At 53.1% G+C, this 25,059-nt stretch overlaps 6 protein-coding genes across 6 annotated transcripts; 4 read left to right on the top strand and 2 right to left on the bottom strand.

Annotated features, from left to right (window-relative positions):
- Positions 1-642: 642 nt before the first annotated feature.
- On the top strand, positions 643-6,496 carry CAOG_09159 (hypothetical protein; the record flags this gene model as incomplete). The annotated part of the gene is made up of 32 exons (XM_011272570.1): positions 643-954; positions 1,068-1,444; positions 1,512-1,601; positions 1,690-1,758; positions 1,828-1,902; positions 1,996-2,079; positions 2,162-2,245; positions 2,349-2,432; positions 2,516-2,599; positions 2,680-2,763; positions 2,857-2,943; positions 3,062-3,145; positions 3,226-3,309; positions 3,405-3,476; positions 3,560-3,643; positions 3,719-3,802; positions 3,869-3,949; positions 4,027-4,110; positions 4,195-4,278; positions 4,350-4,433; positions 4,506-4,589; positions 4,711-4,791; positions 4,881-4,949; positions 5,030-5,101; positions 5,201-5,281; positions 5,357-5,437; positions 5,527-5,610; positions 5,722-5,805; positions 5,887-5,970; positions 6,054-6,137; positions 6,220-6,303; positions 6,394-6,496. 32 exons carry the CDS (start codon positions 643-645, stop codon positions 6,494-6,496), a joined length of 3,162 nt encoding a protein of 1,053 aa, XP_011270872.1.
- Positions 6,497-7,026: 530 nt separating this feature from the next.
- CAOG_08093 (excision repair enzyme ERCC-1) lies at positions 7,027-9,250 on the top strand. Its single transcript, XM_004342645.2, has 7 exons — positions 7,027-7,566; positions 7,646-7,825; positions 7,912-8,011; positions 8,110-8,186; positions 8,277-8,448; positions 8,535-8,603; positions 8,691-9,250. Exons 1-7 carry the CDS (start codon positions 7,079-7,081, stop codon positions 9,132-9,134), a joined length of 1,530 nt encoding a protein of 509 aa, XP_004342694.1. The 5' UTR covers positions 7,027-7,078; the 3' UTR covers positions 9,135-9,250.
- Positions 9,251-9,264: 14 nt separating this feature from the next.
- CAOG_08092 (phosphatidylinositol transfer protein) lies at positions 9,265-11,199 on the top strand. Its single transcript, XM_004342644.2, has 6 exons — positions 9,265-9,349; positions 9,564-9,801; positions 10,036-10,043; positions 10,166-10,381; positions 10,494-10,589; positions 10,872-11,199. Exons 1-6 carry the CDS (start codon positions 9,302-9,304, stop codon positions 11,058-11,060), a joined length of 795 nt encoding a protein of 264 aa, XP_004342693.2. The 5' UTR covers positions 9,265-9,301; the 3' UTR covers positions 11,061-11,199.
- Positions 11,121-15,233, bottom strand: CAOG_08091 (hypothetical protein). The gene is made up of 5 exons (XM_004342643.2): positions 12,384-15,233; positions 12,207-12,290; positions 11,906-12,123; positions 11,463-11,822; positions 11,121-11,369 (listed from the first exon to the last, which is right to left on the bottom strand). Exons 1-5 carry the CDS (start codon positions 15,178-15,180, stop codon positions 11,244-11,246), a joined length of 3,585 nt encoding a protein of 1,194 aa, XP_004342692.1. The 5' UTR covers positions 15,181-15,233; the 3' UTR covers positions 11,121-11,243.
- Positions 15,234-15,632: 399 nt separating this feature from the next.
- Positions 15,633-17,978, top strand: CAOG_08090 (metal-binding domain in RNase L inhibitor). The gene is made up of 10 exons (XM_004342642.2): positions 15,633-15,713; positions 15,849-15,886; positions 16,099-16,184; positions 16,309-16,415; positions 16,544-16,686; positions 16,780-16,872; positions 16,963-17,032; positions 17,113-17,228; positions 17,336-17,396; positions 17,493-17,978. Exons 1-10 carry the CDS (start codon positions 15,658-15,660, stop codon positions 17,797-17,799), a joined length of 1,077 nt encoding a protein of 358 aa, XP_004342691.1. The 5' UTR covers positions 15,633-15,657; the 3' UTR covers positions 17,800-17,978.
- On the bottom strand, positions 17,899-24,911 carry CAOG_08089 (ephrin type-A receptor 4a). The gene is made up of 2 exons (XM_004342641.2): positions 24,774-24,911; positions 17,899-23,446 (listed from the first exon to the last, which is right to left on the bottom strand). The coding sequence occupies exon 2, from the start codon at positions 23,351-23,353 to the stop codon at positions 18,134-18,136; it is 5,220 nt and encodes a 1,739-aa protein (XP_004342690.1). The 5' UTR covers positions 23,354-23,446; positions 24,774-24,911; the 3' UTR covers positions 17,899-18,133.
- Between the last annotated feature and the right edge of the window lie 148 nt (positions 24,912-25,059).

The following is a 25,059-nucleotide window of genomic DNA, read 5'->3' as shown; positions in this document are numbered from 1 at the left end:
TGAAAAGAGTGAAAATCTCAGAGTCAAAGAGTGAAATCACAAATGAAAAAGAACGATTGCAGAACGTCAATTCATTTCAATTCAATGCAAACAGTCCAGTCAAATGCAAAGTCCACATCAAATGTTTAGTTCGAATCGTTGCCTTTCCAAATGTCAATGGTTGTCACAGAGACGAATAAGTATTGTGAATTGCCCTTTTGAGCGAATGCTCCAATGATTGCCACTTGCATTTGACCCTGCAGAGTTTCTCTGTGGCGTGTCTCGACACCTCGTTTCGTCAGACGGTAAGGTGAATACCACCACCGCAATGTACAGTAAAGTCTCATCGACAAGCTCAAGTCGCGCGCGCAAGATAATTGTATAGAGACAGGTGCTTGACAGTCAAGAGGACAGCAACACAAAACGACAGACAAACAAACAAACAAAAGAAAATCACAAACTAACAACAAAAGAAAGCAAGGGTCAAGCACAAAATGAAACAAACAACCACACAAGCAAACAAACAAACAAAGAAACCAGAAGGAAAGCAGGGTCAAGCACGCTAGAGCTGGCTCGACGATGGCATTGTATTCGAAACAATCAGTCTTGGTTTTTGATCTTCTTGTGGATTGTTTATTGTGTAAAAATCTTTGCGGTTCTCAAATGGCAAAGAAGGCGGTACCCTCGGCTGCTCCTGCTCCCACTCCTACTCCCATGCGCACTACAAGAGCCACCAAGCCAAAGACTGGTGGCAGCCTCGGTAGCACCGACGCAGCGGAGGACGATCGTGTGGTCGCGGAAATGGAGGTCGATCCACCCAAACCGAAGCGAGCTGCTGCCCGTGCTGCTGCCACTGCTGCTGTTGCAAGTGCTGCTACTGCTGCCAGTGCTACTACTATTGCTGCTCCGCGAGGCAGGACCAGCAAGGCAGCCGCACCTGTCCCTGCCACTTCAATCTCAGCGCCGCTCAGCAAGGTGCTGCTCCTGCCCAAGAGTTGTGAGGCGTAATGCCAGTCCACTAACTCGTCGCTGACATCTTGTTTGCTTCGTTTGTGATTCCTACTGTTTGATTTTTCACATAACGCCAGACCGCTCAGAAGAAGGCCACTGCACCAACCAACCAAGGATCTCAGACTGTGAGCTACCATCTTCGTGCTCGCAAACCCATTCAGGTTGCAGTTGCGCGTACTAGCAAGACGAGTTCAACTTCCAGTAGTGGCGCTCTCACGACCATCCGCAGCAAGCGTCGGGCTGCTGAAATGGCCGGGGAGAACACCTCAACATCCAAGAAGAACAAGAAGAAGGCTCGTCAAACGGATGCTGACGATGCTGACGACGGCGATTACGAGGACTGCGACGACGACACTGCTGGCGACGGCGACGACAACCAGGACAGCAAGAAGCTCAGCAGGGAGGAAGCGATCGGTGAAGCACTCCTGCAAAACACCACACTGACTACGCTCGAGTATGTACTTGTCGGCTTCTGCTAACTCCATGTTTGTTTGATGCCTTGACTCACCGTATGGTATCAGCTTGGGCGACTGTGTGATTGACTTCAAGAATGCTAGAATGCAGCCGATTGCGGCAGCGTTAGTGCAGAACAAAACGCTGACGACACTCCGGTATGCAACGCCAGATCCATTTGCCGATGCCATGGTAATGACAGCTGTACAAAGCTCACTCGCTCACTACTTTGCTTCATGATAACAGGACTCGAAACTACACTGACGCAGTGATTGCCGATGCACTGACGCAAAACACCACACTGACTGAACTCTCGTACGTTGTTTTGGCACCATTTGCCCGTGTTGCTTTGTGCGAGGTAATTGGCTCACCGTGTGACGACAGGGCTTACCTCGATGCCAATGGAGCGCGAGCGATGGCAAAGGCACTGACGCAGAACGCCACGTTGACCACGCTCTAGTACGCACCGCTTTCGCATTTTGATTGCATTCTAGTTTGTCATTGCAAATGCTCCGGTTTGTTTCGATGGCGTCGCTCATTGTGTGGTAACAGTGTGGACTCGGGTGAATTCGGCTCGGCAGAAGCACACGCGATTGCCGCCACACTAAAGCAAAACTCGACACTGACCACCCTAGAGTATGCTTCTTTCCTCTCATGCTGACCACTACCGCGTCTGATTGCGAACATTAATATAACCATATTTGTATGTCGGGGCCAGGGCGTTTGGTCCTCAGATTGGAGACTTTGGAGCTCAAGCGATTGGAGAAGCGCTGAAATCAAACACCACTTTGACTGCACTCCGGTAAGGATTCCACCACTCTCTTCCTCGTCTGCTAGTTGACTTTGCGCTCAGAAGTTAATTGATTTATATATTGAATTATTGATTCTCATTGCATGGTCACCAGCTTGCTCGGCAACGCCATTGGCAGCGCTGGAGCGCAAGCGATTGGAGAGGCACTCAAGAGCAACTCCACATTGACTACGCTTGTGTCAGTGTCACTCTCATGCTGAATCATTGCTTGAGGTCATGCGAGAAGCGCAGTGATGTGTGTTGCTCACTTCATTGTAATAGTTTGGATAAAAACAAGATTGGCGAAGCTGGCGGACTTGCGATCGCTGATGCTCTGGTGTGCAACAAGACGTTGACTACGCTTTCGTACGTTCTGCCGGATTGATGTTGTGACTCTTGGTTCCACTGCTGCGTTGTTATGCCATCGCTGACATCAATTGCCACAGGCTGTATTGGTGTTCGATTGGAGATGCTGGAGTTGAAGCGATTGTTCACGCGCTCGAGCAGAACACGACGTTGACCTCCCTCAAGTATGATCCTCCCTTCTCATTTTGACTGAATCCATGTTTTTGTAACTGCAAGCGATGGATCATTTGCCCTGTCGCTCACTGCAATGCTCGCAGTTTGAACCACAATATCACTCTCGGTTGTGGCACGCAGGCGGCGATACCACGGATGCTTCAAGTGAACACGACGCTGACTGAACTTGAGTACGTGACAGCTCCTACCTTTATCCCCCTACCCCAAACAAAAAGCAGAAAGATGAAGAGAACGAAAATCGAGGCAATCACGGCTGCCTAATACCGCATGCTCACACGTTGATTATAGTCTGGGCGACAATAGATTGAACAGCGTTGGATTCCAAGCAATTGCAGAAGCGCTCGCGCGAAACACTTCTCTCACGACACTCTCGTACGAGCTCCTCGCTTTGTGTTGATGAATGCCGTGCTTTGTTGTGGTATTCGATGGTATGGCTCATCGCTTGGGAGTAGACTTATGGGAAACGCAATGGAAGTAGCCGGAGCGCAGGCGATTGCTACAACACTCAAGAGCAACACCACACTGACCACACTCGAGTATGTTTGCAATCTGTCATGCCGGTTCGACGCTATCACTCTTGTTTATCGGGGTGCTTTGGAATTCTCACAATCGGATACAGTCTGGATCACAGTCGATTTGGTGATGCCGGTGCGCAAGCCATTGCAGATGCTCTTCGGCGGAACAAGACGCTTACCACTCTGCAGTATGTTTTCAGCCGCATTGGCCCGTTTCTCGTCTGCAAAGGCCAAAGATTAACCTTGCTTGTATTGCTTGTCACGTGTCAAGTCTCAAGCACTGCAGTATTGGCACCGCTGGACTCCAAGAGATCGGTGGAGCACTCGCGCAGAACAACACGTTGACCACGCTCAAGTATGTTTGGGAACGATGTTGTAGAGAGCGAGGCTTTATTTTGGTGATACATTTTCTTACCACTTGAAAACGCAGTCTTTCAATGAATCCGATTGACGATGCTGGTGCCAACAGCATTGCCGAAATGCTGAAGTCGAACACAAGTTTGACCACTCTCGAGTACGTTCTATGCTCCTGTTGTTGTGGAACTGGTTGTTGCTGCATTTACTCACGATCAGCCAACAGTCTGAGTTGCAGTGAGCTTTGTTTTAAAGTGCACGAGATTGCCGAAGCACTCAAGCAGAACACGACGCTGACGACACTCGAGTAAGGCTTTCTACCAACTTTTTGTCACTCCCAAACACTCGTTTATTGTTCTATTACTTACGGCTTTGCGCATTCAGTGTATCTCGCAATGTTATTGGCGCTGTTGGAGCGCAGATCATTTCCGAGGCTCTGAAGCAGAACAAGACTCTGACCACGCTCCGGTACGTGCCTTGCTCGTTGCTCAATGTCACACCTGTAGGCGGACGTCCTACTTGGTGGTATTCTTACATAACACGTGGTTGCAGTTTGAATGAAAATCACATTGGCACTGCTGGTGTGAAACCTATTGCCGAGGCGCTCAAAGTGAACACTGCGCTGACCACGCTCGAGTATGTTCAACCATACGTGGTGATTGGTGTCATGCCTCACTGTAATCACTTTGCTTGTTATGTGGGAGCAGGTTGGATGGCAATTCCATTGGCGATGCTGAGACGCAGGCAATTGCACCCGCACTTGTTCAGAACACGACTCTAACCTCGCTCAAGTATGTAACAAGTCGCATGCCGAACAGCCTCGATGCTTGATTCACTGAAACTGACACTATTTCTGGGATTAGACTAGGGAACGACGTGCTTGGCAAAGCTGGAGCTCACGCGATTGCCACTGTGCTGAAGCAAAACGCCACACTCACCACCCTCGAGTACGGTCACCTTTCATTGTGTGTCGTTTGATGCTCCGAAAGTGATACCAAAGTGCTAATTGATGATTCATTGTTCGTTTGTTTGTTTGGTTGTTCGTGTTCTTCATCGTGATGACATCAGGCTGTCGGCTAGCTTTATTACCTGTGCAGTGCAAACAATCGCAGCCGCACTCAAACACAACACTACGCTGACCACGTTCAAGTAGGTTATACTCCCTCGTGCCGGTCAAAGTCTCACTTGTGCGCATAAAATGATTCTTTCTGCTGCGATTTCTCACGGCGTGATTCCAGATTGCGAGATTTGAACGACTACGACCCTGAATTCGAGCGTGAAATGTCAGAACCATTGACCACAGAGCGGTATGTTGTCCTGCAGTTGACATTCACTCTGAAGTGGCCAGAGGTGGTCGCTCACGCAACTTGTCACCGTGTGGTCACAGTCTGCTGCCGCAGGTGCGTAATCCGCATGATTTTGGACTCGAAAAAGCCCTGTCGCGGGTTTCCAGGCTTTTGTATGTTCCTTCTCCCTTCTCCTGTCGTTCCCCTTCTATGACGTCGACGCATGTGATGCTTCTTTCGATGGATATAAGTCACTCAGTTTATGCGGACAGCTTGCGTGAGAACATTGTTGACTCTGCTGGAGTGCAAGTGATTCAAGAGGTTCTGAGTTTGACCAAACCAAGCAAGCTTGAGTAAGTTCTCGTGTTCGGTTGGTGTTGTGACTTTCATTGCAACTCACATTGATTGTTGTTCACGACACTGTTTAGGATTCGATTTGGCCTTGACGACTTTGGAGCGCAAGTCATTGCAACATCGCTCAAGCAGAACTCTTGGATGACCGAGCTCGAGTATGTTTGCTTCTCTCGCTGATTTGCTTCGTTCGGGGGAGAGGCGGTGGACACGTTGATGCAAGTACTCACCGCGTGACAACAAACAGTCTGAATTCCAATAAGATTGGCCCGATTGGAGCCCAAGCGATTGCAGAGGCGCTGATGCAGAACACCAAGCTCACTATACTCAAGTATGTTGTCTTTCCATCGCGCTGGCTTGCTGATTGTTGTCGTTCTTGGCGTTGTCAACTAATCGCTGCTTGATCATGTCGGGGGTTTGTTCAATCACGACACGATTCTAGTCTGAGTTCCACTCAGCTCGGAGATGCAGGAGCGGAAGCGATTTCCAAGGCACTCAGGGTAAACACGACACTGACCACGCTAAAGTACGAAATGGCTATTTCTGCCCTTGCTTATTGCGCCCTTTTGCTGCTGCACTACGTTGATGATACTGACGCTTTGAGCAGCCTGCGCGAGTGTTGGATTGGCAGTACAGGAGCAATGGCGCTGGCGGAGGAATTGAAGCAAAACGTGGGATTGACTTCGTTCGAGTACGTTTCCTTTCCTTGCTACCTTGCATGCTGAGCATGTCGCTTGATGAGCAACGATACTTACACTTACCTTTTGAGAGCAGCCTGTCCCGCAATTCTATTCGCGATAGTGGTGCAAATGCGATGGCGGCAGTGATCTCGCAGAACACAACACTGACAACCCTCGAGTATGTTCCTCTCGCTTTTCTGCTGCTTCGTGTCGCACTGGTCATTAAACAAGCTGCATGTTACTCACTGCATTGTACACAGTCTTGGAATGAATCACATTGGCGATGCTGGCGCCGAAAGGTTGGCAGAAGCGCTCTTGCGAAACACCACGCTTAAAGTACTCGAGTACGTGACCATTATTTTGCAGATTGAGATCAACGATGAATGTGTGTACGTGCTGCTCTGCAGTGCTTTTGCTCACTCCTATGCAAACAGTTTGTGGTATAACGAAATCGGGGAAGCTGGAGAGCTTGCGTTGGACAACGCACTCGACCAGAATTCTGCACTTGACTGGCTCAAGTATGGTCCCTTTCGCTGATGCTGATTCTGTCGTGTTTGTGTGTGGTACTTACTGTTTGACGGTATGGCTTTCTCACTTCAAACAGCTTGAACGAGAATCAACCGCCGAATTAACCAAAGAACGCTCGCTTCCCTCTCTCTGGTGGTGTGATGCTGTGTTTTCTTCTGATGATGACTTTGCTCACTTCGAGGGAGCAGATTGTGTTTGAGTTCGGGTAGTTTGGTAGACGTAGTTTGGTAGTTTGTTTTGTTTGTTTTGTTGTTGTTTTTTTTTTAACACTTGCTTTAATGTGCTTTTGAGTGTTAACCTTTCCATCATGAAACCGTGCATGCTTGAATGAAGGTGCTGTGATCAACCTGTGGATTACTCCGAAGCGTGGACCAAAGCCGGAAGCTCAATCAACTCACACACAACTGAACAATGCTCGAGTTGAACACAATGGAAATATTCCAATTCAATTCAATGCAAATGCTCTGCCTGCCTGTCCAGAGATGTCGATCGTATCAAAGCCAGACTATTGGAAACATGTTCGAGCTTTACTTGTGTAGCGCAATCCAAAATACCACGACCTCACTCTTCAAATCTCAGAAACATCTCAAAATGGCGAGCAAGCGCAAGATTGTCGAGTCCGACGCGTCCGAGTTTGACGCGTTCGCAGACACCCACGACGACATGCAAGCGTTCGCAGCTGCTGCTCAGATGGCCGAAGCACAGATGACTGGGACTCGGGCTGGGACTCGAGCTGGGGCTGGGGCTGGGGCTGGGACTGGCTCTGGTCATCACTCGTCGTCGTCGTCGTCGTCGTTGTCGTCGTCCGTCGCGGGATCGACGTCCACGGCGTCGTCAGCAACACCGTGGGTGCTCAGCCAAGAGCTCCTCGTCGCTGCGCCGGGTGGCCATCCGATGATCCTCGGCGGTGGCGACGCTCCAGGTCGGTTGCACGCTCCTGGCTCGTTACTCGAGGCACACTTTGGCCACCTGCGCACCGCAGCCACCGAACCCGCTGGATCTGGATCCGGAGTGGGCCGTCCAGGCAGCTCGAGTAGTAGCAATGCTGGCGTTGGCGTTGGCGCATCATCAGCTCAAGTGTCAGTTTGTCGCGCCGACATGTGCAGTGGATTTGGCATGTCCAATCTCACCCTGGTATACAATCTGACCATGCTGTAGGAAACGAGCATCAAGTACGCCAACGCTAACGCGAGGTGGAGGCGCCACTTGTCTCCAAGTGAACAAGCGACAGGAACACAATCCGATGCTCAAATGCATCAGCGGCACTGTGCCGTATGAGATTGTCGAAATGGTCCCAGACTTTGTCATGGGTCGGTCTGTGTGCGCCTTGTACTTGAGGTACGGTAGGCTCAAGGAGCAGGCCAGTTTGATTTGCTTGAGTGCCTGTTCCAAAAAGACTCATTCTGCTCGGGGGGGTCTTGCAGTCTAAGATATCACTTGCTCCACCCAGAGTATCTGTGGCAGCGAATGCGAGAGCTGCGCAACATGTACGAGCTTCGAATATTGCTGATCTTGGTCGATATTGTAAGGTTTCGGGATTGGCCGTGATGGTTTTTGGGTTTGTCGTGGATTTTCGTTTGCGCTCAATGCGCTCAAGCTGTTATATTGTTGAACGTTGGCAGAAAGATACACAACGTGTTTTACGTGAGTTGACGACTGTCACGGTGCGATTCAAATTTACAGTCGTTCTCGCTTGGAGGTACAGTATCCGTTTTTGCAACCTGGTTGTGTTGTTTTCCCTCCTCGACCTCCCCGCCTCCTTTCCCTGTCCACTCATAACCTGAACCAGTGAGGATGAAGCGGCGCGCTATTTAGAAACGTACAAAATGTACGAGTCCAAGCCCGCGGACGCGCTCAAGGAACGCATCGATACCGATTTTCTCTCTCGAGTCACGGATATTCTAACCTCCATCAAATCCGTCAACAAGACGGATGTCATTACGCTTTTATCGACCTTTGGGGTAAGCTACGAGCTCAAGATCACTTGAACGAGAGTCGACCTGCTGGTGGCTCACCACTTGTGCGAATTGTCCTGCGCTTTGTTCAGTCTCTTAAAAATATTGCGAATGCGACTCCCGAGCAACTGTCGCGCTGTCCTGGCATTGGCGAACATAAGGCATGTTGAAGAAGGCAGCTCTTCTGTCTCAGCCGTTGCAATTTAATTCTCATTCTGTCGGTTGCGTGTTGTTTTTGTCACGTTCAGGTCCGCCGTATTTATGAAGCCTTCCACCAGCCGTTCACGCCAGATGCAGTCAAAGGTGCTTCAAAGACAAGTGTTTCGACTGCGCCACCCGTTCGGTCTGCGTCCACTGCCAAGACAGCCGCAACGTTCGACATTGCCTCTGCTTTTGATCGACACGACACGCTTCCCGTTTCCAGCTCGTCAAGCACAGGCGCAGCCAGCGCAGCCACCACCATCAGCGGTGCTAGTCTACATCCCGTCGCACTCCTTGCGCCGAGCTCGCTCCACGGTGGCCAAGCGGCCTCGTCCGACTCCAGTAGTGCCGCTAGTAGTACCGCGACTGGCCCTCGAATTGGGCAGTTCAGAATGAGGACCACAAGCAGTACAACCGCCCCGCCATCAACCGGACAAGCGATTGTATCTGACTGGCGACAGCACTTGAATAGCAACGCGGCCTCTGACTGAATGCACTGTCGCTGGTTGTCGAACCTGTGCTTTTCGGATTTGCGAACCCTCGAACCCTTTGTGCTTTGTTTGATTTGTTCCATTGTAGTTTTAATATTATTTCGTTCTTCCCCCTCAGTCTTTTTGATTTTGAATTGTTGCATTGTTGTCCCCCCTCCAGAGTCCAAATGCTGGAGCGAGAGTACCGCATCCTCGTTCCCATGACGGTCGACGAGGTTTGTGACTTTATGCATCGAGGCGACTTTTCGCTGTCTGGGGGTGTTTTTGTGGTCACTTTGGAATACGAGAGCAAACTCTTTGAAACCTCGCACTTCATTGAGGAGGGGGACCTCATTGAGGCGAGAGGGGCGGAGGGGATCGAAGTTGAGTGTGTCACATTGGGGAAACTATTGGGGTAGCCTCACAACAGCCTGGATCGCATGTTGGCAGTACCGGATTGGACAGATCTACATGACTGTGCGGCACACCGAGAAGGAGACGCAGGCCGGCACCGAGGTCGAGGTTGTGGTGAACGAGGCGCGCGAGCATCCCGAGCTCGGTCCCGGTCACTACACGGAGAAGCGGTACTACCTCGCGAGCAAGTTCCCAGGGTGGCTCGCAGCAATAGTACCGAGCAACATGTATCTCTGCGAGAAGAGCTGGAATTGCTATCCCAAGACATTGACAGGTAACACGGAAGCAAAACGAGACGAAACGAGCACGCCTTTCTGCTTTTCTGAGATTGTGTGCGTCATCGATTTCGCTGGCAATCCCCTCGCTCACTCGTTCTCACACTCCTCGTGCTGACATGCTATTTCTGGGACGTGCTTGTTCTGGTTGCCGTTTTTGCCCCCCCCCCCGCCGTGTCCATCGCAATTGTGTGCAATGACCGACGCAAACCCTCGCTTTCATGGTCGAACAGAAACAACGGTGAGCGTTCTATTCGGTGCCTTTGGGGCGCGCACTGTGACTTTGGAGGCGAAATTCGCATGCATGCACTGTGGCACAATATTCACTAACTTTGACGTATTCAATGTTGGTCTTGTTCTTAGGCGTCGTTTTGCTCGAGCTTTTACTTGCGAATAGAAACGCTGTACACGTCGCCAACGCCAACAGAAGAAGCTCACCAGCCATCGCCGCTGCCCATCGACGTGGTCGACATTGTTCGCGACGACTATCCCAAGTCCCATTACCTAGAGGCCGAAGATCCGCACTATTTCACGTCGATCAAGACGGGTCGCGGTCCGTTGCGGGAAGGCTGGTGCTCGGTGCGGGTTTTGTTTTTTGTTTTTTGTTTTTTGTTGCTCGGACGTGTTTTCATGCCTCAAACCGATTCTGACCTTCTATCGCTCTGTGTCTGAAAACAAAAACACAACACAGGATCCAGTCATCCCCAAAATGCTCGCCATCAAACGGGTCTCTGCCAGCTTTGCTTTCTGGGGCTTGCAAACCAAGGTCGAGTCCTTCACACACCAGGCACGTCTACAACTTTTCGGTGTCTGCTGTTTTTGGAGTGGGGTGAATGACTGCAGTGCGTGTGTTGTTGTTGTTGTTGTTGTTGTTGTTGTTGTTGTTGTTGTTGTTGTTGTTGTTGTTGTTGTTGTTGTTGTTGTTGTTGTTGTTGTTGTTGTTGTTGTTGTTGTTGTTGTTGTTGTTGTTGTTGTTGTTGTTGTTGTTGTTGTTGTTGTTGTTGTTGTTGTTGTTGTTGTTGTTGTTATTATTGTTGTTGTGCTGATCACTTTTGTGTTTGGAACGCAGTGCTTGAGAGAAATCTTCCTGGTTGGACACCGACAGGCATTCGCGTGGATTGACGAATGGATTGAGCTGTCTGAGGCAGACGTGCGCGAGTACGAGGAGCAAGTGCTTGCATGCGCGACCCGTTCTCATCAGAGTACTGCCGAGACGCATCAGCATCATCACACAGCTCCTGATTCACTGCAACGATAAAAGATAGGCCATCGGCCAACGAAACGGACGACGGCAAGCCGTCACTTGTACATGTATCACCTCATTAGCTCCTTTGTTATTGCTTGAATTGATTTCAACAAAACTGTGTTAATACAAAAAAAAAAAAAACAGCAACAAAATCATTCGCCTTATCAAAGTATCACGTTTGTTTGGGCGCGTGGTTTAGCTCTTGTCTTTGCGCACTTTGCGCGATGCCACAGGTGCTGCATCGGTGAGTGTTGCTCCAACCTTGAAGCAGTCGGCCAAAAAGTCGAATTCTCGCTCTCCGACTGAAGCGGCAATCGCAAGCTGTGGAGCAGGGAAACACGAGCAAACGAAACGAGAACGTGAGTCATCAAAGTACACGCAGAAACGATGACGAGAACGAGGATGGTTGCATACCAGTGATCGAGGTGCAACAGCAGCTGTCTGAGGCTGCGCAGGTGCCGGAACGTCTTCCGCAGTATCCATTGCAGAGCTTGTCGTCGATTCGGCGGTGGCAACCTTGCCAGTGACGCGATCAAGCAGCAATCCCATGAAGGGACCGACCAGCTGGGAAACAGGCGGGATGACATGGGCGGGTCCGCTGAAGATGGTCGCGGAGAGCGACTTGCCCGAGAATGCAGCTGCAGCGCTCGTGGACGACGAAGCAGCGGCAGTAGCAGCGGCCGGCGCAGCGTCTGTGGACGGAGTGGAGCCAAACAATTGCGCGTAGCTTGTCTGCTGCACGGTGGGCTTGTTGGCGGCAAGTGGAACCAAAGCCTACACGAAAGGGAAATCAAAATTTGCGTGAGTTCAAACGTGCCCGCCCCCAAGAACTGCCCAAGGCTCTCACAAACACGTACCGACGCCTTGCGAGCCACGGGGCCGCTGGTGTGCAGCATTTTGAGATCATTCTCGTCACCAAGGTAGACCACTGAAGCCAACCCTCCTTTGCGCGTCGGCACAAAGGCGGCTGCCGTCACACGTCGCGAGTCTTGAATGTGGAAAATGGACACGGGAACGGCCGACATTGGTCGGAAAAGGAGGACGCGCTGTTGTTGTGCCTTGCGATTTGCCGGATCTGCACAATAGAAACGAGTTTGTTTGAGCTTTTGAACTTTTTCGGTTTCGATTCGCCCGCGTCCAGCATCAAACAATGCTCACCTTGAACAGTCGTAAACACCATAAACCGATCAGAGGAAGCATCGAGCACAAGAGCAGAAGTATTCAACTTGCATGACCACCAGACTGGACGAATCAAAAAAAAAAAACAAAGCGACAAGTCAGAGCAAACCAACTGAACACCCATCGGACAGACCCAAGTCGAAAAAAAAAACATACCAGAGCATGTGAGAAGATTCCACACGTAAATTGAAGTCGATGAACGTGCAACAAGGTAAGGAGTATCATTGATAAAAGCCACTTGTTGGATGTGCTCTTGCGGTGGCGGATAGGAAAGGGTGATTTGCAAAATGCTGGTATCGACATCCCAGAGAGTGACGCTGGAGCCGTAAGCAATGGCGAGCACCGAACCGTCGGCCGAGAAGGCGAGACTCTTGCAATGGTAGTCGCGGTAGAAACCGACAGAGCGGCAAAACCACGAGCCAGCGACATCCTCTTCGACCACTGCGGGTGCAGTAGCGCCAGCGGTGGTGCCAGACGACGCGGATGCTGCTGCTGCAGCTGCTGCCGCGGCCGCAGCCGTCGATGCCACGTACGAATCGGTGCTGGCGGGCGATGCGAGTGCCCAGACGCGGAATTTCTTGTCGAGACCACAGGTGACAGCAAGATCAAGCTTGGGGTGGAACTGGATGGACGAGACGGCAGAAATGCCGTGGGGAGATTCGGCGCAAGTGCTCAGGACGTATCGCTGGGCGGACTTGTTGTAGTGCCAAAAGCGCAGACGGGTCTCAAACGTCGCGTCGGGGGTGGCAAGCACGGAGAGCGATGCGGCATGAGACGACTGGGCCTCGGCAGACATGGAGTAGTGTGCGGGCGAGGAAAGGGTCGAGCCCGGGAATTGGCGAGCGGCGGTCTTTGGCAACGAGGGGATGTCTTCACGGCGCTCAATCGTGGCCATCCACTCGCCACCGCGTCCGAATGCCACGTGCACAACCGGCGTGGACGTGACGTGGTGCCGGGGCACGATTTCAATGTCCGTGACGTGACGGTCGTGGTGCGCATCAAAGAATTGAATGGTACCAGGCAGCGTGCTGTTCAAGACGAGCATGTTGGTGCGAGGCTCGACGACGAGGCCAGTCACTGGCGCCGAGTCACGCTCACCGAGCTTGAGGCTCTGGACAATGCGTAGGGTTTTCAGGGAGACAGCCGAGACGATGCGAATCGAGTTGTCGGCGTGAGAAACAGCATAGAGGGTGTCGTCGGCAGAGGTCGCGACGGCAGTGATGGCAGCGCCAAGACGTGGCAAGTATTGGCGGTGACCGGTCTGCAGCTGCCACATGACAAGCACAGACTCGAGACCGCCCGAGATCAGATACACGCCGTCGGACGAGAAGCACATGTGCGCAACGGCGTTGGCGTGCCAGTGCATGACGCTCGTAGCCGGGGTGCGCGAGGCGCCTTGCTGTTGCATCGATTCGGATTGCAGGTACCACAATACAATCTCACCGCGGCTGTCGCCGGTTGCAATATAGGCCTCTGTCGGATGAATGGCAACGCAAGTAAGGTCGCGCGCATGCTTGAACTTGTGTCCAGTCTCTGTGCGAAGATTGTAAACGTGCAGGTAGCGGCCGCCAATGGCTGCCACCGTGACGCCGTCTCCGCTGATGGCGAGCTTTGTGAGCGCCTTGGACTTGAAGATCTTTCGAGCAGCCAGTGTCGCCGGCTTGGAGGGTGCATCAGTTGGTGTTGTTGTTGTTGTTGTTGATAATGTTGCGGCAGTAGTGGAGGTGGGTTGCGCCAAATCTTGAAAGTAGGCAGTCGCCTTGGCGGCGGATGTGAGCTGTGTATCACCGAGCATACCGAGATGCTTGGGAGGAGTGTAAACAATGTAGACCATAGCATACGGGGAGTCTGGCAGAGGGACGGCAGCAATAACACGTCGTTTAGGGAATGGAGCGGGCAGCGCCAGCTGCAATTGCTGCAACAAGACGCCATCGTTGATGTCCCACACGAGCAACCGGGCATCGCTCGTGACCGAGAACAGTTGCAGTGCATTAGCGGGGTTGAGCCAGAGCGCAATCGCAGGCGCGCCAGAGCCGGACGCGCGCTTGGGCGCAGTCGATGATGAGGATGACTCACTATCTGTGGACGCTGCGTTGAACGAGGACCAGGTTTGGAGACATCGCACACGCTCACCCGAGTTTACGCTGTATACGTTGACCAGATCGCCAGCTGCGGCGAACATGAACTTGCCGTCCTTCGAGAAGACTGCAGGGAAGCGAGTAATGTTGCCGCCGCCGAGGCGTGTAACGTACTCCGTCGTCGCGTCGGATGCAACAGCACCCGTCGTGCCGCTGCTGTGGTTGCTTGCCTTGGTGCTCTTGTTGCGGCGTGGCTGGCTCTGTTGTGCGTTGCTGTCGTCGTCGTCGTCGTCGTCAATCTGCATTGCTGCGGCCGAGTCCTCGTCGCTCTCGCTGTCCTCGTCGCTCGCGTCCCTCGCGCCGCCCTTTCCGGCATTGGCCTTCTTGTGGCTGCTGTTCCGAGCCGTCGTGGGCTGCGTGTGGCCGCGGCCGCCTGCGCTGGTCGCCGGTCCTGCCGCGCCGCTGCCATCCTCTTCCACGTGCGGAGCGGCCGCCTTTGCTGCCTTGGCTGCCTTGGCTGGCGTGCTGTCTGCGCCGCGTCGTCCAGCGGGCGTCTTTGTGTGTCCATTTGCATCGTGCTCAGCAGCAGTAGTCGTAGTCGTAGTGGTCATAGGAGCAGCAGCAGCAGCAGCAGCAAGCGGAGTCGCAGTGACGGCTGGCGATCCATGTGGACGAGTCGCCGCCTGCTTCTTCTTGCCCGGCGTCGTCGTCGTCGTTGGCGTCTGCAGTCCAGCAGCAGCAGCCCCCTTCGATGGTGCAGCAGCAGCAGCAGCAGTGGGCGTGCTTGGTGCTTGCGGCGGCGGCTGTGGCTTGGCGGGCGTCTGCGGTGCGCCGTTGGCTGGTCGGCCAGGCGTCGCCGTCTTTGACCCAGCCATCAATGCAAGAAGAAAGAAAAAAACAAAAGGAAGGAAAAAAAAAAAAAGATTGAATGGATTTTGCATTGACTTTTGTATGGACTTTGCATTGAGTTTTGTATGGACTGTACATTGCGTTTGGATTGAGCTTCTATTGCCTTTTGTATGGACCTTTACATTGACTTTTGTACGGGACCGTCCTTTCTGAGTTTGTTCAAACTCCGAGTTTTGTTGCTGTTGGTGTTGTGCGACGTTTGACTTTTTGTGATTGTCTGTTGTTTGAATGAGCGAATGATGAAAAAGCAATGGTCGAGTCTGAGTTTGGTCTGCGTTTTGGTCACAAGTCTGAGCTGTTTTGCTTTTGTTTGCTTTTTGTTTGGTTTTTTTGTTTTGTTCTGCGATGTTGACTGGTTGTGATTGGCTTTTTGATGGAACATATTGTTAAAACAAAACTAGAGCATCACTCCTTGTTTACCATTGACAAGAACTCGAGCAACAATGGGCCGCAATAGCAGTTACCGAGGCGGGAACAGCGGCGGCGGTCATCGAATGAGGTGAAAATGCCCATGAACACACCCGACCCCGCGTCATCGCTTGAAGTTGCACAATCACTTAGAATGGGAGTTTTGACGTTTGAGGTGGAGTGTGAGGTGAGACTGACCTGGGGGATGGGTGTTTTTGTATGGCAGGCACATGGCGATTCCACGCGACGACGCCCAGATTGCAGGTAAACCAAGACACCAACCAGACTTACTCCAACTCGACGACCCAAGGCAAAAGACGCGAGCTACTTTTGCGATGATGCAAGCCATCCAAGCCTGAAGAGCTGAAGACCTGGGCTGGAGGAGGAAGACGAGAACTCGATTACGTGCTCGGTTTGCTCACTGCGCGCTGTTTGTGGCTCTGGGGCTCTTGTTTGTTGGCTTCTGTGGGACAAAGCGGACAACGCGCCGACAAGTCGAGCTCAACGAGACCGCCTGGACGAGGACGAGCCAGAGCCCTTCCCGGTCGATCTAGGCATGTGGGTGAGTGACTCGGCCCAATGCGCCGTCATCAACAGCGGCGCCATCTTTCAATCATGGCTCTCATTGTGTCCTCACTTTGCTTTGGGTTGCATCGTTCGTGCTATTGTGTTTGAACGAGGATTAGGACTTTGCTCAATGCGATCCGAAGCGGTGCTCTGGCAAAAAGTTGGAACGATTTGGGTTTGTACGCTCGCTGCGCCTGCAGGACAAGTTCCATGGCATCATTTTGAGGTACTGTATTGTCAAGACGCTCACGCCGTACCAACGAGGGAGGCTTTGAACGACAGGCCCAGATCGAACTCTCGCTCAAACTCGTTCCCCAAAAAACAAACATCATGCATGCCACGTCCCACACACAGCCCGATCGGAACCCGAACCCTCTCACCCGAAGACAAAGACCTTGTGGTCAAGTCCGGCATCGCCGTCGTGGATTGCTCCTGGGCGCAGCTAGACGCGGTACCCTTCAACAAGATGAAAGCGGGTCATGCGCGCCTCTGTCTTTGTAAGTCCATCCTTTGCCCCCCCCCCCGCTTCCTCGATCGGCGCATCCTTGATGAGCAACATCCTCACAAGAGTTGGCCATTTTGTTGTGCAGTGCCTTATCTGGTCGCTGCGAATCCTGTCAACTATGGAAAACCGTGCAAGTTGACGTGCGCTGAAGCGTTTGCAGCTGCGTTTTACATTGTCGGTACGCGGAAGCCTTCGCGCTCTATGTTTGGGCAAGAGATGTCTCAAAGACAATGCTTGGATTGACCGCCCTTTTCGTTCAAACATGCAGGCTTGAAGGAGCTTGGCTCGCAGCTTCTTGCCAAGTTCAAATGGGGCTCGCAGTTTTTCTCGCTGAATTTGTATGTGACAGTTCCCCGAACAAGGTTCTCGGCGCATTTTCACTCACCTTGACACCACCCTCTCGATTGCACTTGTTCAGCGAATTGCTGGAACGGTACGTGGCATGCGCCAACAGCACAGAGGTGATTGCCGCACAGGAGCAATGGTTGAAAGAGGCCAGCGCTCCACTTGAAGATGACGGCTTTGATCTTCCGCGTAAGTATGAGTGTCGAGGATTTGAACGCACGCGTTTTGTGCTATCGTGGCTCGGAGCAGCTCTTGAGATGGCGGTTGGCTGACCGTCGCGTCGTTCCTGTGCCCAGCAACCAGCTCAGGAGAGGAAGATAGCGATGACGACATGATGACTCCTCACAACCCAAACCGGTGAGGCTTTTAGATGTGACCTGTTTGCCTCTCTGATGGAACTGCGATTTTTTTTTTAGTTTGTCGATTTTTTTAATTTGTTTTGATCTGCAACAGACGACCGCAAATGGGCGACGACAGCGACGAAGAAGATAATGAGGATGAGAATTCTGATGACGATGATGCTGAAGATGACGATAACGACGACAGCGACGACGACGACAAAGATGAAGCCAGCCAAGAGGACAGCGACGCCGACAGCAGCGATGAAGAGAGTCAAGACAACAGCGACGACTTGGTTGGGCAAACAGCTGCACTTTCTCTTGGTGGTCGCGAAGGTCGAGGGCACGCTGCTCGCGGAGGTCGCGGAGGCTCAGCTCGCGGCAAATCTGCCCGAGGAGCACGCGGTCGGGGACGTCGATGACTGTGAATCTTTTTGTTGTTGTTGTTCCTTTTCCATCCTCGTAGATGTAATATCGACAACTTCTAGTTCATAATACCCGATTGAACAAACATGCAAGGGTGAGAAAAGAATGATGGTTTAATGGGTAATATCGATAAGTTCTAGTCTACATGTTCATGTTCGAATAATAATGCAAAGGCATCAAACGCTTAGTCCGGGGGTAAAAACGAAAAACAAAACAAACTCTCAAAAGTACTTGGAAAACGCAAATCACGATCGAAAAAAGAATTCACAAACTATCCACGAAAAGGCTGTAAATAAAGCAAAAAACGAAAGCAGCTAGAAACACTCGCTTCTACTGCTGCTGTTGCTGCTGCTGCGCAACCATCTTCCCGAGATCACGCAGCTCTTGATGAACAGTGGCACTGGCCTCTTCTTCCCAGAAGGTGAGAATATCCGGGAAGATGGGGCGGTCGGCGGGATTGGGCTCCCAGCAGCTGCGCAGCAACGACCAAATGTGCACGGGGCACGTATCGGGCTGCGGCAAGCGAGCTCCCGATTCGAGGTGTCGGAGCATCTCTTCGAAGGGCAGGTTGGCATACGGATTGAGGCCGTAGGACATGACTTCCCATCCCAGGACGCCGTACGACCAAACGTCTGACTCGGTGGTGAACGTGAGGTAGCCGATCGATTCGATGGCAAGCCAGCGCACAGGCAAGCGGCCTCGAGTCTGCAGCTGGTAGCATCCGCTGTCAACACGGCGAGCGAGGCCGAAATCGGCGAGCTTGACGGTCAGGTTTGGGCCAACCAGGCAGTTGCGGGCGGCGAGGTCGCGGTGCACAAACTGCTGGCGCGCAAGGTAGTCCATTGCCGAGGCAACCTGTCGCATGGCATGCGCCACTTCGCGCGGAGTCCAGGTGATGTTGCCAACGCTGCACTTGACAAGAAGGGTTTGAAGGTCGCCGTAAGGCATAAACTCGAGGACGAGCATGTTGGGCTGCTGCTCGAGCAGGGCTCCGATCGCAGTCACAATGTTGGCATGGTTGAATTGGACCATCATGGAGGCTTCCGAACGGAAGTCGCGTTGGTCCTTCTCATTGGCGGTGACCTTGAGCAGCTTGACAGCAACAGCAACGTGCTCGGGGCTGTCGACAATGGGATTGAGGTGGAGGTCTCGCGAGGCATACACGATGGGGAGCACGCCAGCCACCACCTGACCAAAGAATCCGTCGCCGATGGGGTTGCCCAGAACGAGATTTTCGCGGATGGTGCTCGCTGCGCCAGTTTCAGAACTGGCGACACCGTACAGTCGCTCGCTGATGGTACGCTGGGGACCGTTGGCCACCTTGGAGTTCTGCAAGATGGCATAGCCGCCAACCTCCGTAGCCCCTTGCAAGAGGGCGTAGCCAGCTGCGGAAGGGGAGGCCGCGTGGGCCGGCACGGGCTGTAACACATCATAGCCAACTGGAACGGAGCGGTCGGCCTTGCGAATCGCCATAGCGTAGGCAGGCAGTGTGGAAATCATCTCGTTGGTGGAATGGAGGACGGGTTGACGAACGGCCACGGCGTACACGGGGTCAAACGTAGCCTGGAAGTCCAAGATTGTCGAGCTCGTGTCCAGCGTGTGCGTGAGGCTGCCGGAAGACTTGTTTGTAATCTTCGGTTCGCGACGACGGCAGTATGCGATCAAGAGAAGGCCGAGGGCCAACAGCACCAGCAACGAGCCCAGAGTTGCACCCATGATCAGTGCAACTGGTTGGGAGCTGGCCGCTTCGGGCACAACGAGATCGACAGTGACAATCAGTTCGTCCTCGCCATTGCTCAGAACGGTGCCGTTCGTCGCGCCAGTGATGTTCAAAGTAAACGAGTAGACGGTATGCTGGAGGTCGGTCGGGTTCAAAAGCCAAAGGTTGAAATTCGCCTCGCTCGAGCCGGCCGGGATTGTGACGGAGGTCTCCGTCATCACGAACTGGCGATTGTCGCGCGCTGAGCCCTCTCGGCCTTGATCATCTGCGCTGCGAATAGCGTAGGCGTTTTGTTCAATCGTCACCTGCGTATCACGGAACACTCCGCCGGTACGGACGACTGGAATGCGCAACCAGCCCTGCGCGAACACGGCCGTTAGCGTGTGATTCGCAAACGAGACCACGCCGTAGGCGTTGTCATTGGCGGCAATCGTGACAGCCACACGGCCGTGGGCTTGAGAAATGAACATGCCAGAAACGTCGAACAGCTCAACATAGAAAATTTCGTCTTGCTCTGGGCGCGAGTCCTGGATGGTTGTGACTTGAATGGTGGTGCTGTACTGGTTTGGTTGGAATGTGACCAGCCCTTGCTGTACTTGGAGATCATCGGCGTCCGTGCCATCCGCAACCGAGGAAGGATTTCCAAAAACGGTTCGGTAGTACACGGAAACGGGCAACGTGCCTGTGACTGGGTTGGGCGTGCGGGCAATGGTCAACGTCACATTCGAGCCCTCGGCAATGAGGGATGATCCGTTCACGGTGATGCCAACGACGCCCCCGACGGTGGAGACGGGCTCGATGACCATGTACGCAGATGCGCCGCTCAACGTAGCAAGACTGCCCACTGCAAGGCTGAGCTGCAAGTCAAATCGGCGTGCAGGTCGCTCGCCCGCGCCTTGGTCTGGCACTGTGATTGTCACCACCTTGATGCGCTCTCCGTCGGCAAAGTCCAGCTGGCTGTCAATGAGAACATCTGCGGCCGAGGTCTCTGGGTATGGATACACCGACTTGACGGTCAGGGACTGGGCGCCAAACAACCCAGCGTTGCGCAGTACGGTGATGTTGAAGGAGGAGCCTTCAAAAAGGGTCGTTCGTGCAGCCACGTCAGCGGAAGCCCCGGCCGTGTCGAACGAGAACAGGCCGGCATAGTTGTCGTTGGCTCGAATGGTGACAGTGGTGGAAGCCTGCGCTCCAATGCGCACGCCGCCAAGACCGTTGCTGCTGAGCGACACAACAAAGCTCTCATCCAGCTCGGGAAGGTCGTCGTTGAGAATGGTCACACTCACGTTGACGGCTGTGACATTTTCAGGAAAGACAACAGGCAAGGACGGGAGTGCTACAAAGTCAGTACCTGCGGTAGCCGTGCCAGAGACCGTCAAGACAAAGCCCGTGACCGATCCAAAGGCGCCGCCGGTTCGAAGCACGGTGAGAACCGCTTGGCCGACATTTTCGTCGACAGTCAGCGATGCCCTCTCGAACGAAAGGACGCCTCGGGCGTCGTCGTTTTCGCTAATGGTGCAGACGGTCTGGATTGGGTTGCTGCTCGAGAGAATCGCGCCGCCAGTGGGTGACGATAAGGCGACAACAAAGTTTTCTGCCAGCTCGGGAATGGTGTCGTCGATCACTGTAATGGCGGTCGAAACAGAGCTGACACCGGCGTCAAACACGATAGTTGTGTCGAGCCCAACAAAGTCGGATCCTTCGAGCGCCGTTCCGGAAGAGGTCGTCAAGCGAACAGAGACAGAGCCAAAGAGCCCTCGAGCGCGAGTGATTGTCACAACCACAGCACCCGATTCCTCCGATCCCGTGAAGGACGCGGCAGAAAAGGCCAGCACACCATGGGCATCCACAGTGTCCTGAACCACAAGCTCGGCACTAGAGAAGGTTCCCATTTCGCTTGGCAGAACACTCGTGACCACGGACGCAATACTGAGCTGAATGTTGTAGCCGAGCGCAGGCTGGTCATTGGAGGAGATTGGCATCGAAATTCGGCACACAGTCTGTCCGCTGGCAAAGTTGAAGACGAGGTTGGGCTGCGAGTCAGAGCGCGCCACAGACACTTGCGCAGTGCCGTCGCTTCCACCAATCCGCTCAAGAGTCAGGACGACCGATCCCAAGGGGGCCACGGTCATGGTGCGATTGGACGCTGAAAACTCGAAGGCTCCGCTCGGAATGTTGGCGGCCTGAATGGCAATGTGCACATCGGTGAACGTGTCCAAGATTGCACCGTTGGGATTTGCCAGTCGCAAGTAGAGATTCGTGCGCGGGCGAGCGAGGTTGTTGGCGGGGATGGTCAGGTTGAGAGTTGCACCGTTGCCACTTGCTCGGTCAAAGAAGAGCGTGAGAGACGACTCAAAGTTGTAGTCGTGACCGGCGAGGGCAGAGCTGGTACCGAGGACAAGCACGGTGCAGTTGGCGTCGGACTCTGTGACAGTGCTGGAAAAGACCAAGGTGATGAAATCGCCCTCGTTGGCATAGACAAGTCGTGACATTGGAGCAACGCTCAGGGCGCCGAGGAGTGTGCAGTGCAGTGTGCTGCCAGCACCAGAGCTTGCATAATTGGCGCCGCATGTGCATCCAGAGGAGCCACTGGTTGCGGTCGAGCCAACGGGGCAGCTGGCACACGTAGACTGCTGAGCCTGGTCCTGGTACGTGTCAATGTCGCATGAATGCTGCAAGTTGTCTCCGATGCACCGATTGCCGGCAGCGCAGCTGGAGCAGGAGGAACCGTCCATCCAGAGTCCGACATTGCAGGTGCAGCCGGTGGCATTGGCGGTCGACCAGCTCGAGTCTGGGCAGACCTTGCAGCTCGTTTGGCCCACTTCGTCCTGGTACTGACCGGCAGAGCACAGAGTGCGGGTGTTGCTGTTTGTGGCGCAGCGACTGCCAGCGGGGCAGGTCACGCACATGCCAGAGTCGACGTCGAGGTACCGGCCTGAATCGCACGTGCACACAACGGAATTGGCAAAGGAGGTCGAAAAGTCCGGGCATGCAGGGCACGACGAGCTGCCCGAAGAGGCCTGGTACGTGTTTGCGGGGCAAGCGTAGCGGGTGTTGTCGCCGGGGCAATAAAAGCCTGGTTCGCAAGCTTGGCACGTATCTTGGACCATGTAGCGGCCGGCATCGCAGGTGCAGCGAGCAGCGCCGCTGGATGAGGTTGAGAAAGTAGGGCAAGGCTTGCAGCTTGTCTGTCCCGTGGCATTTTGGTACTGGTTGACGAGGCAAGCCGTGCAGCTCGAGCCCGCGCTGGAGGGCTGGACCGAACCTGCCGGGCAAGCGGTGCGGATGCTGTTGCTGCATTGGAAACCAGGCTCACACACCGAGCAGGACATGTTCGTGGTGTTGGTGTTGATGCCATACCGCCCTGCGTTGCACGTGCATTTGGCAGAGCCTTCGGTGCTGGTCGAGAAGCTTGGGCAGGCGACGCACGATGTAGCTCCTGACTTGGGTTGGTACTGGTTGGCCGGGCAAGCACTGCATGCAGCAGCAAAGCCAGTGGAGAAGGTGCCCGGCGCGCACGGTTGGGAAATGCCATTGATGCCTCCCGGGCACTGCGAGCCAGCGGGACAGTCGGTGCACTGCGAGCCCCAGAAGCCCGAGCAGCAATTGGGGGAAGGTTTCCGGCACGAGCGGTCGTACGCTCCGCACAATAGTAAAAGAATAGGTACGCAGCAGCTGCCTTGAGCTGTTTCCGAGTCGCCCTGTTGGCAGTTTCCGCATACATCATAATCATCGGTGGCACACGTTGCCGCTTGGGCATACGGGACACGGGTGGCGGTAGCAAGAAGCGCCACAACGCACAGCAATGCGAACTTGATAGTGGGCTTCATGACAACCTGTGGCACGTCGGTAATTGCGCAGCGCCAAAAAAAATTGCTCAAGTTGTATGGGGAAAAAACGGAAGAAATATATCACGGTCGAAGCTGCAGAGTACCAACAAGCAGTTCAAAATCAGTGAGTTTGAAAAGAGAAAAAACCTTGTTGAGTGGCAAGCATCAGAGTGAGCGGAGACAGAAGGAGAACGAGAAGAGAAAAATATGAAAAAAAAAAGCGATGAGTAATGCACGTCAAATGTTTTTTTGTTTTTTTGTTCGACACTGCGTATTTGTGATCGGGTTTTGTCCGCTGTGGCTTTTGTTTTTTGAAAAATGCAATTCCTCAAAACGATGGTTTGGAGCAAATGCAGCTTGTCGCTAGGGACGCGACCCACGGAATCCAAGCCCCGCACCAAACCGCCCCAAAACACACTCGCTCACCTTTGGACCAACAAAAGAAAGCAATGGGGGAAAAAAGCAGGAAAGAGCTTTGTAGATGGAAAGACGTTGCCGTCAATTACAAGATGGAAGAATAAATCGGGACTGCGTGTTGTGCAGATTTGACCGCATTGCGAAAAGCCAACAATCCAGATCTGAAAGAGGTGTCGAGATGAATTGTTTTTTGTCTTGTTTTTTGTCTTGTTTTTTGAATTTTATTTTTTTTTTTTTTTGAACCCGTCCTACCCGGCATCTGGCCATTCAGACACTTCCAATCGAGGAGTGGTGGATGCATGACGTGCCACGCCTCTTAACGTGGTGAAAGAAACCAAGAAACCAAGAAGTAGGAGGAGCAGTAGCTGGGCGAGCGGGCGGTCGGCAGGTAGGAATGAGCGAATAGCGGTTTTTTTGATGCGAAATCGAAACGAGCAGACATCTGAGCGAGCCTTCCCAGCTCAAGTGTTGGCGTCGCACGCGCACCACCTCAACACCAATTAAAGGATGCGGCTGGTCAGCATCGCCGCCTCACTCTCTCTCTCAAAAGCGGGAAAATACAACCCATCCAACAGCACGCATCCCGGCAATCGCGCAGAAGGGGAGGGACGAGCCAGAGGGATTGCAGACCCTATTACGCATCCACGCGAGAAGGTCCTTAGAGACCGACACCTTTTTTTTTTTTTTTTCTCCTCTTTTTTTTTTTTTTTTTTTTCGCCAACAAACAAAATGCAACGGCTCGCAACCGCTGATCTACCCTCACGGAGGATGTGGCATGCTTAGTCATCCACAGTGATCACTCTGAGAAAAGGAAAGGCCGCTGCGAATTTAGGAGAGCGATGGAAATCGATCAAGAAGAAACGCGCGCGAGACCAGTGCTCGATCGAGGTGTCGGTCAATCGAGAACCAATAGAAAGAATACAATAGGAAGCAAACTGGCTTCGACCCTTATGTGCAAGGGCCGACAGCATGCTGGGAAGTGGGGAGAAAGCGACATACGTACCAAAAGTGTGAGAAGGAAGATTGTCGACCAAGTGTGTGCGGTACTCTCGCGCGTTCAAAGCTAAATGCGAATTGAGAGTACGGGGATGCAAAAAAAATCACAAACCCGAATGGGGAATGGCAAAGCAGAATAATGTGGATTGGGGACTGGTCTCCAAAATTGGTGCGGTAATTTCAAAAGACGCAATTTTCGGTCTGGGTCTCCAATGTTGATGCGTGACCCACCTTCGCTTCCTCTGGGGGTGCTGGTGTGTCTGGAGCGCAGCAGTGCAAGCCAAAAGCATCTC

This window comes from Capsaspora owczarzaki (genome assembly GCF_000151315.2).
Source record: "Capsaspora owczarzaki ATCC 30864 unplaced genomic scaffold supercont2.17, whole genome shotgun sequence".
NCBI lineage: Eukaryota > Filasterea > Ministeriida > Capsasporidae > Capsaspora > Capsaspora owczarzaki.
The sequence above is the reverse complement of the archived record's forward strand: the minus strand, read 5'-3'. Positions and strand labels throughout refer to the sequence as shown.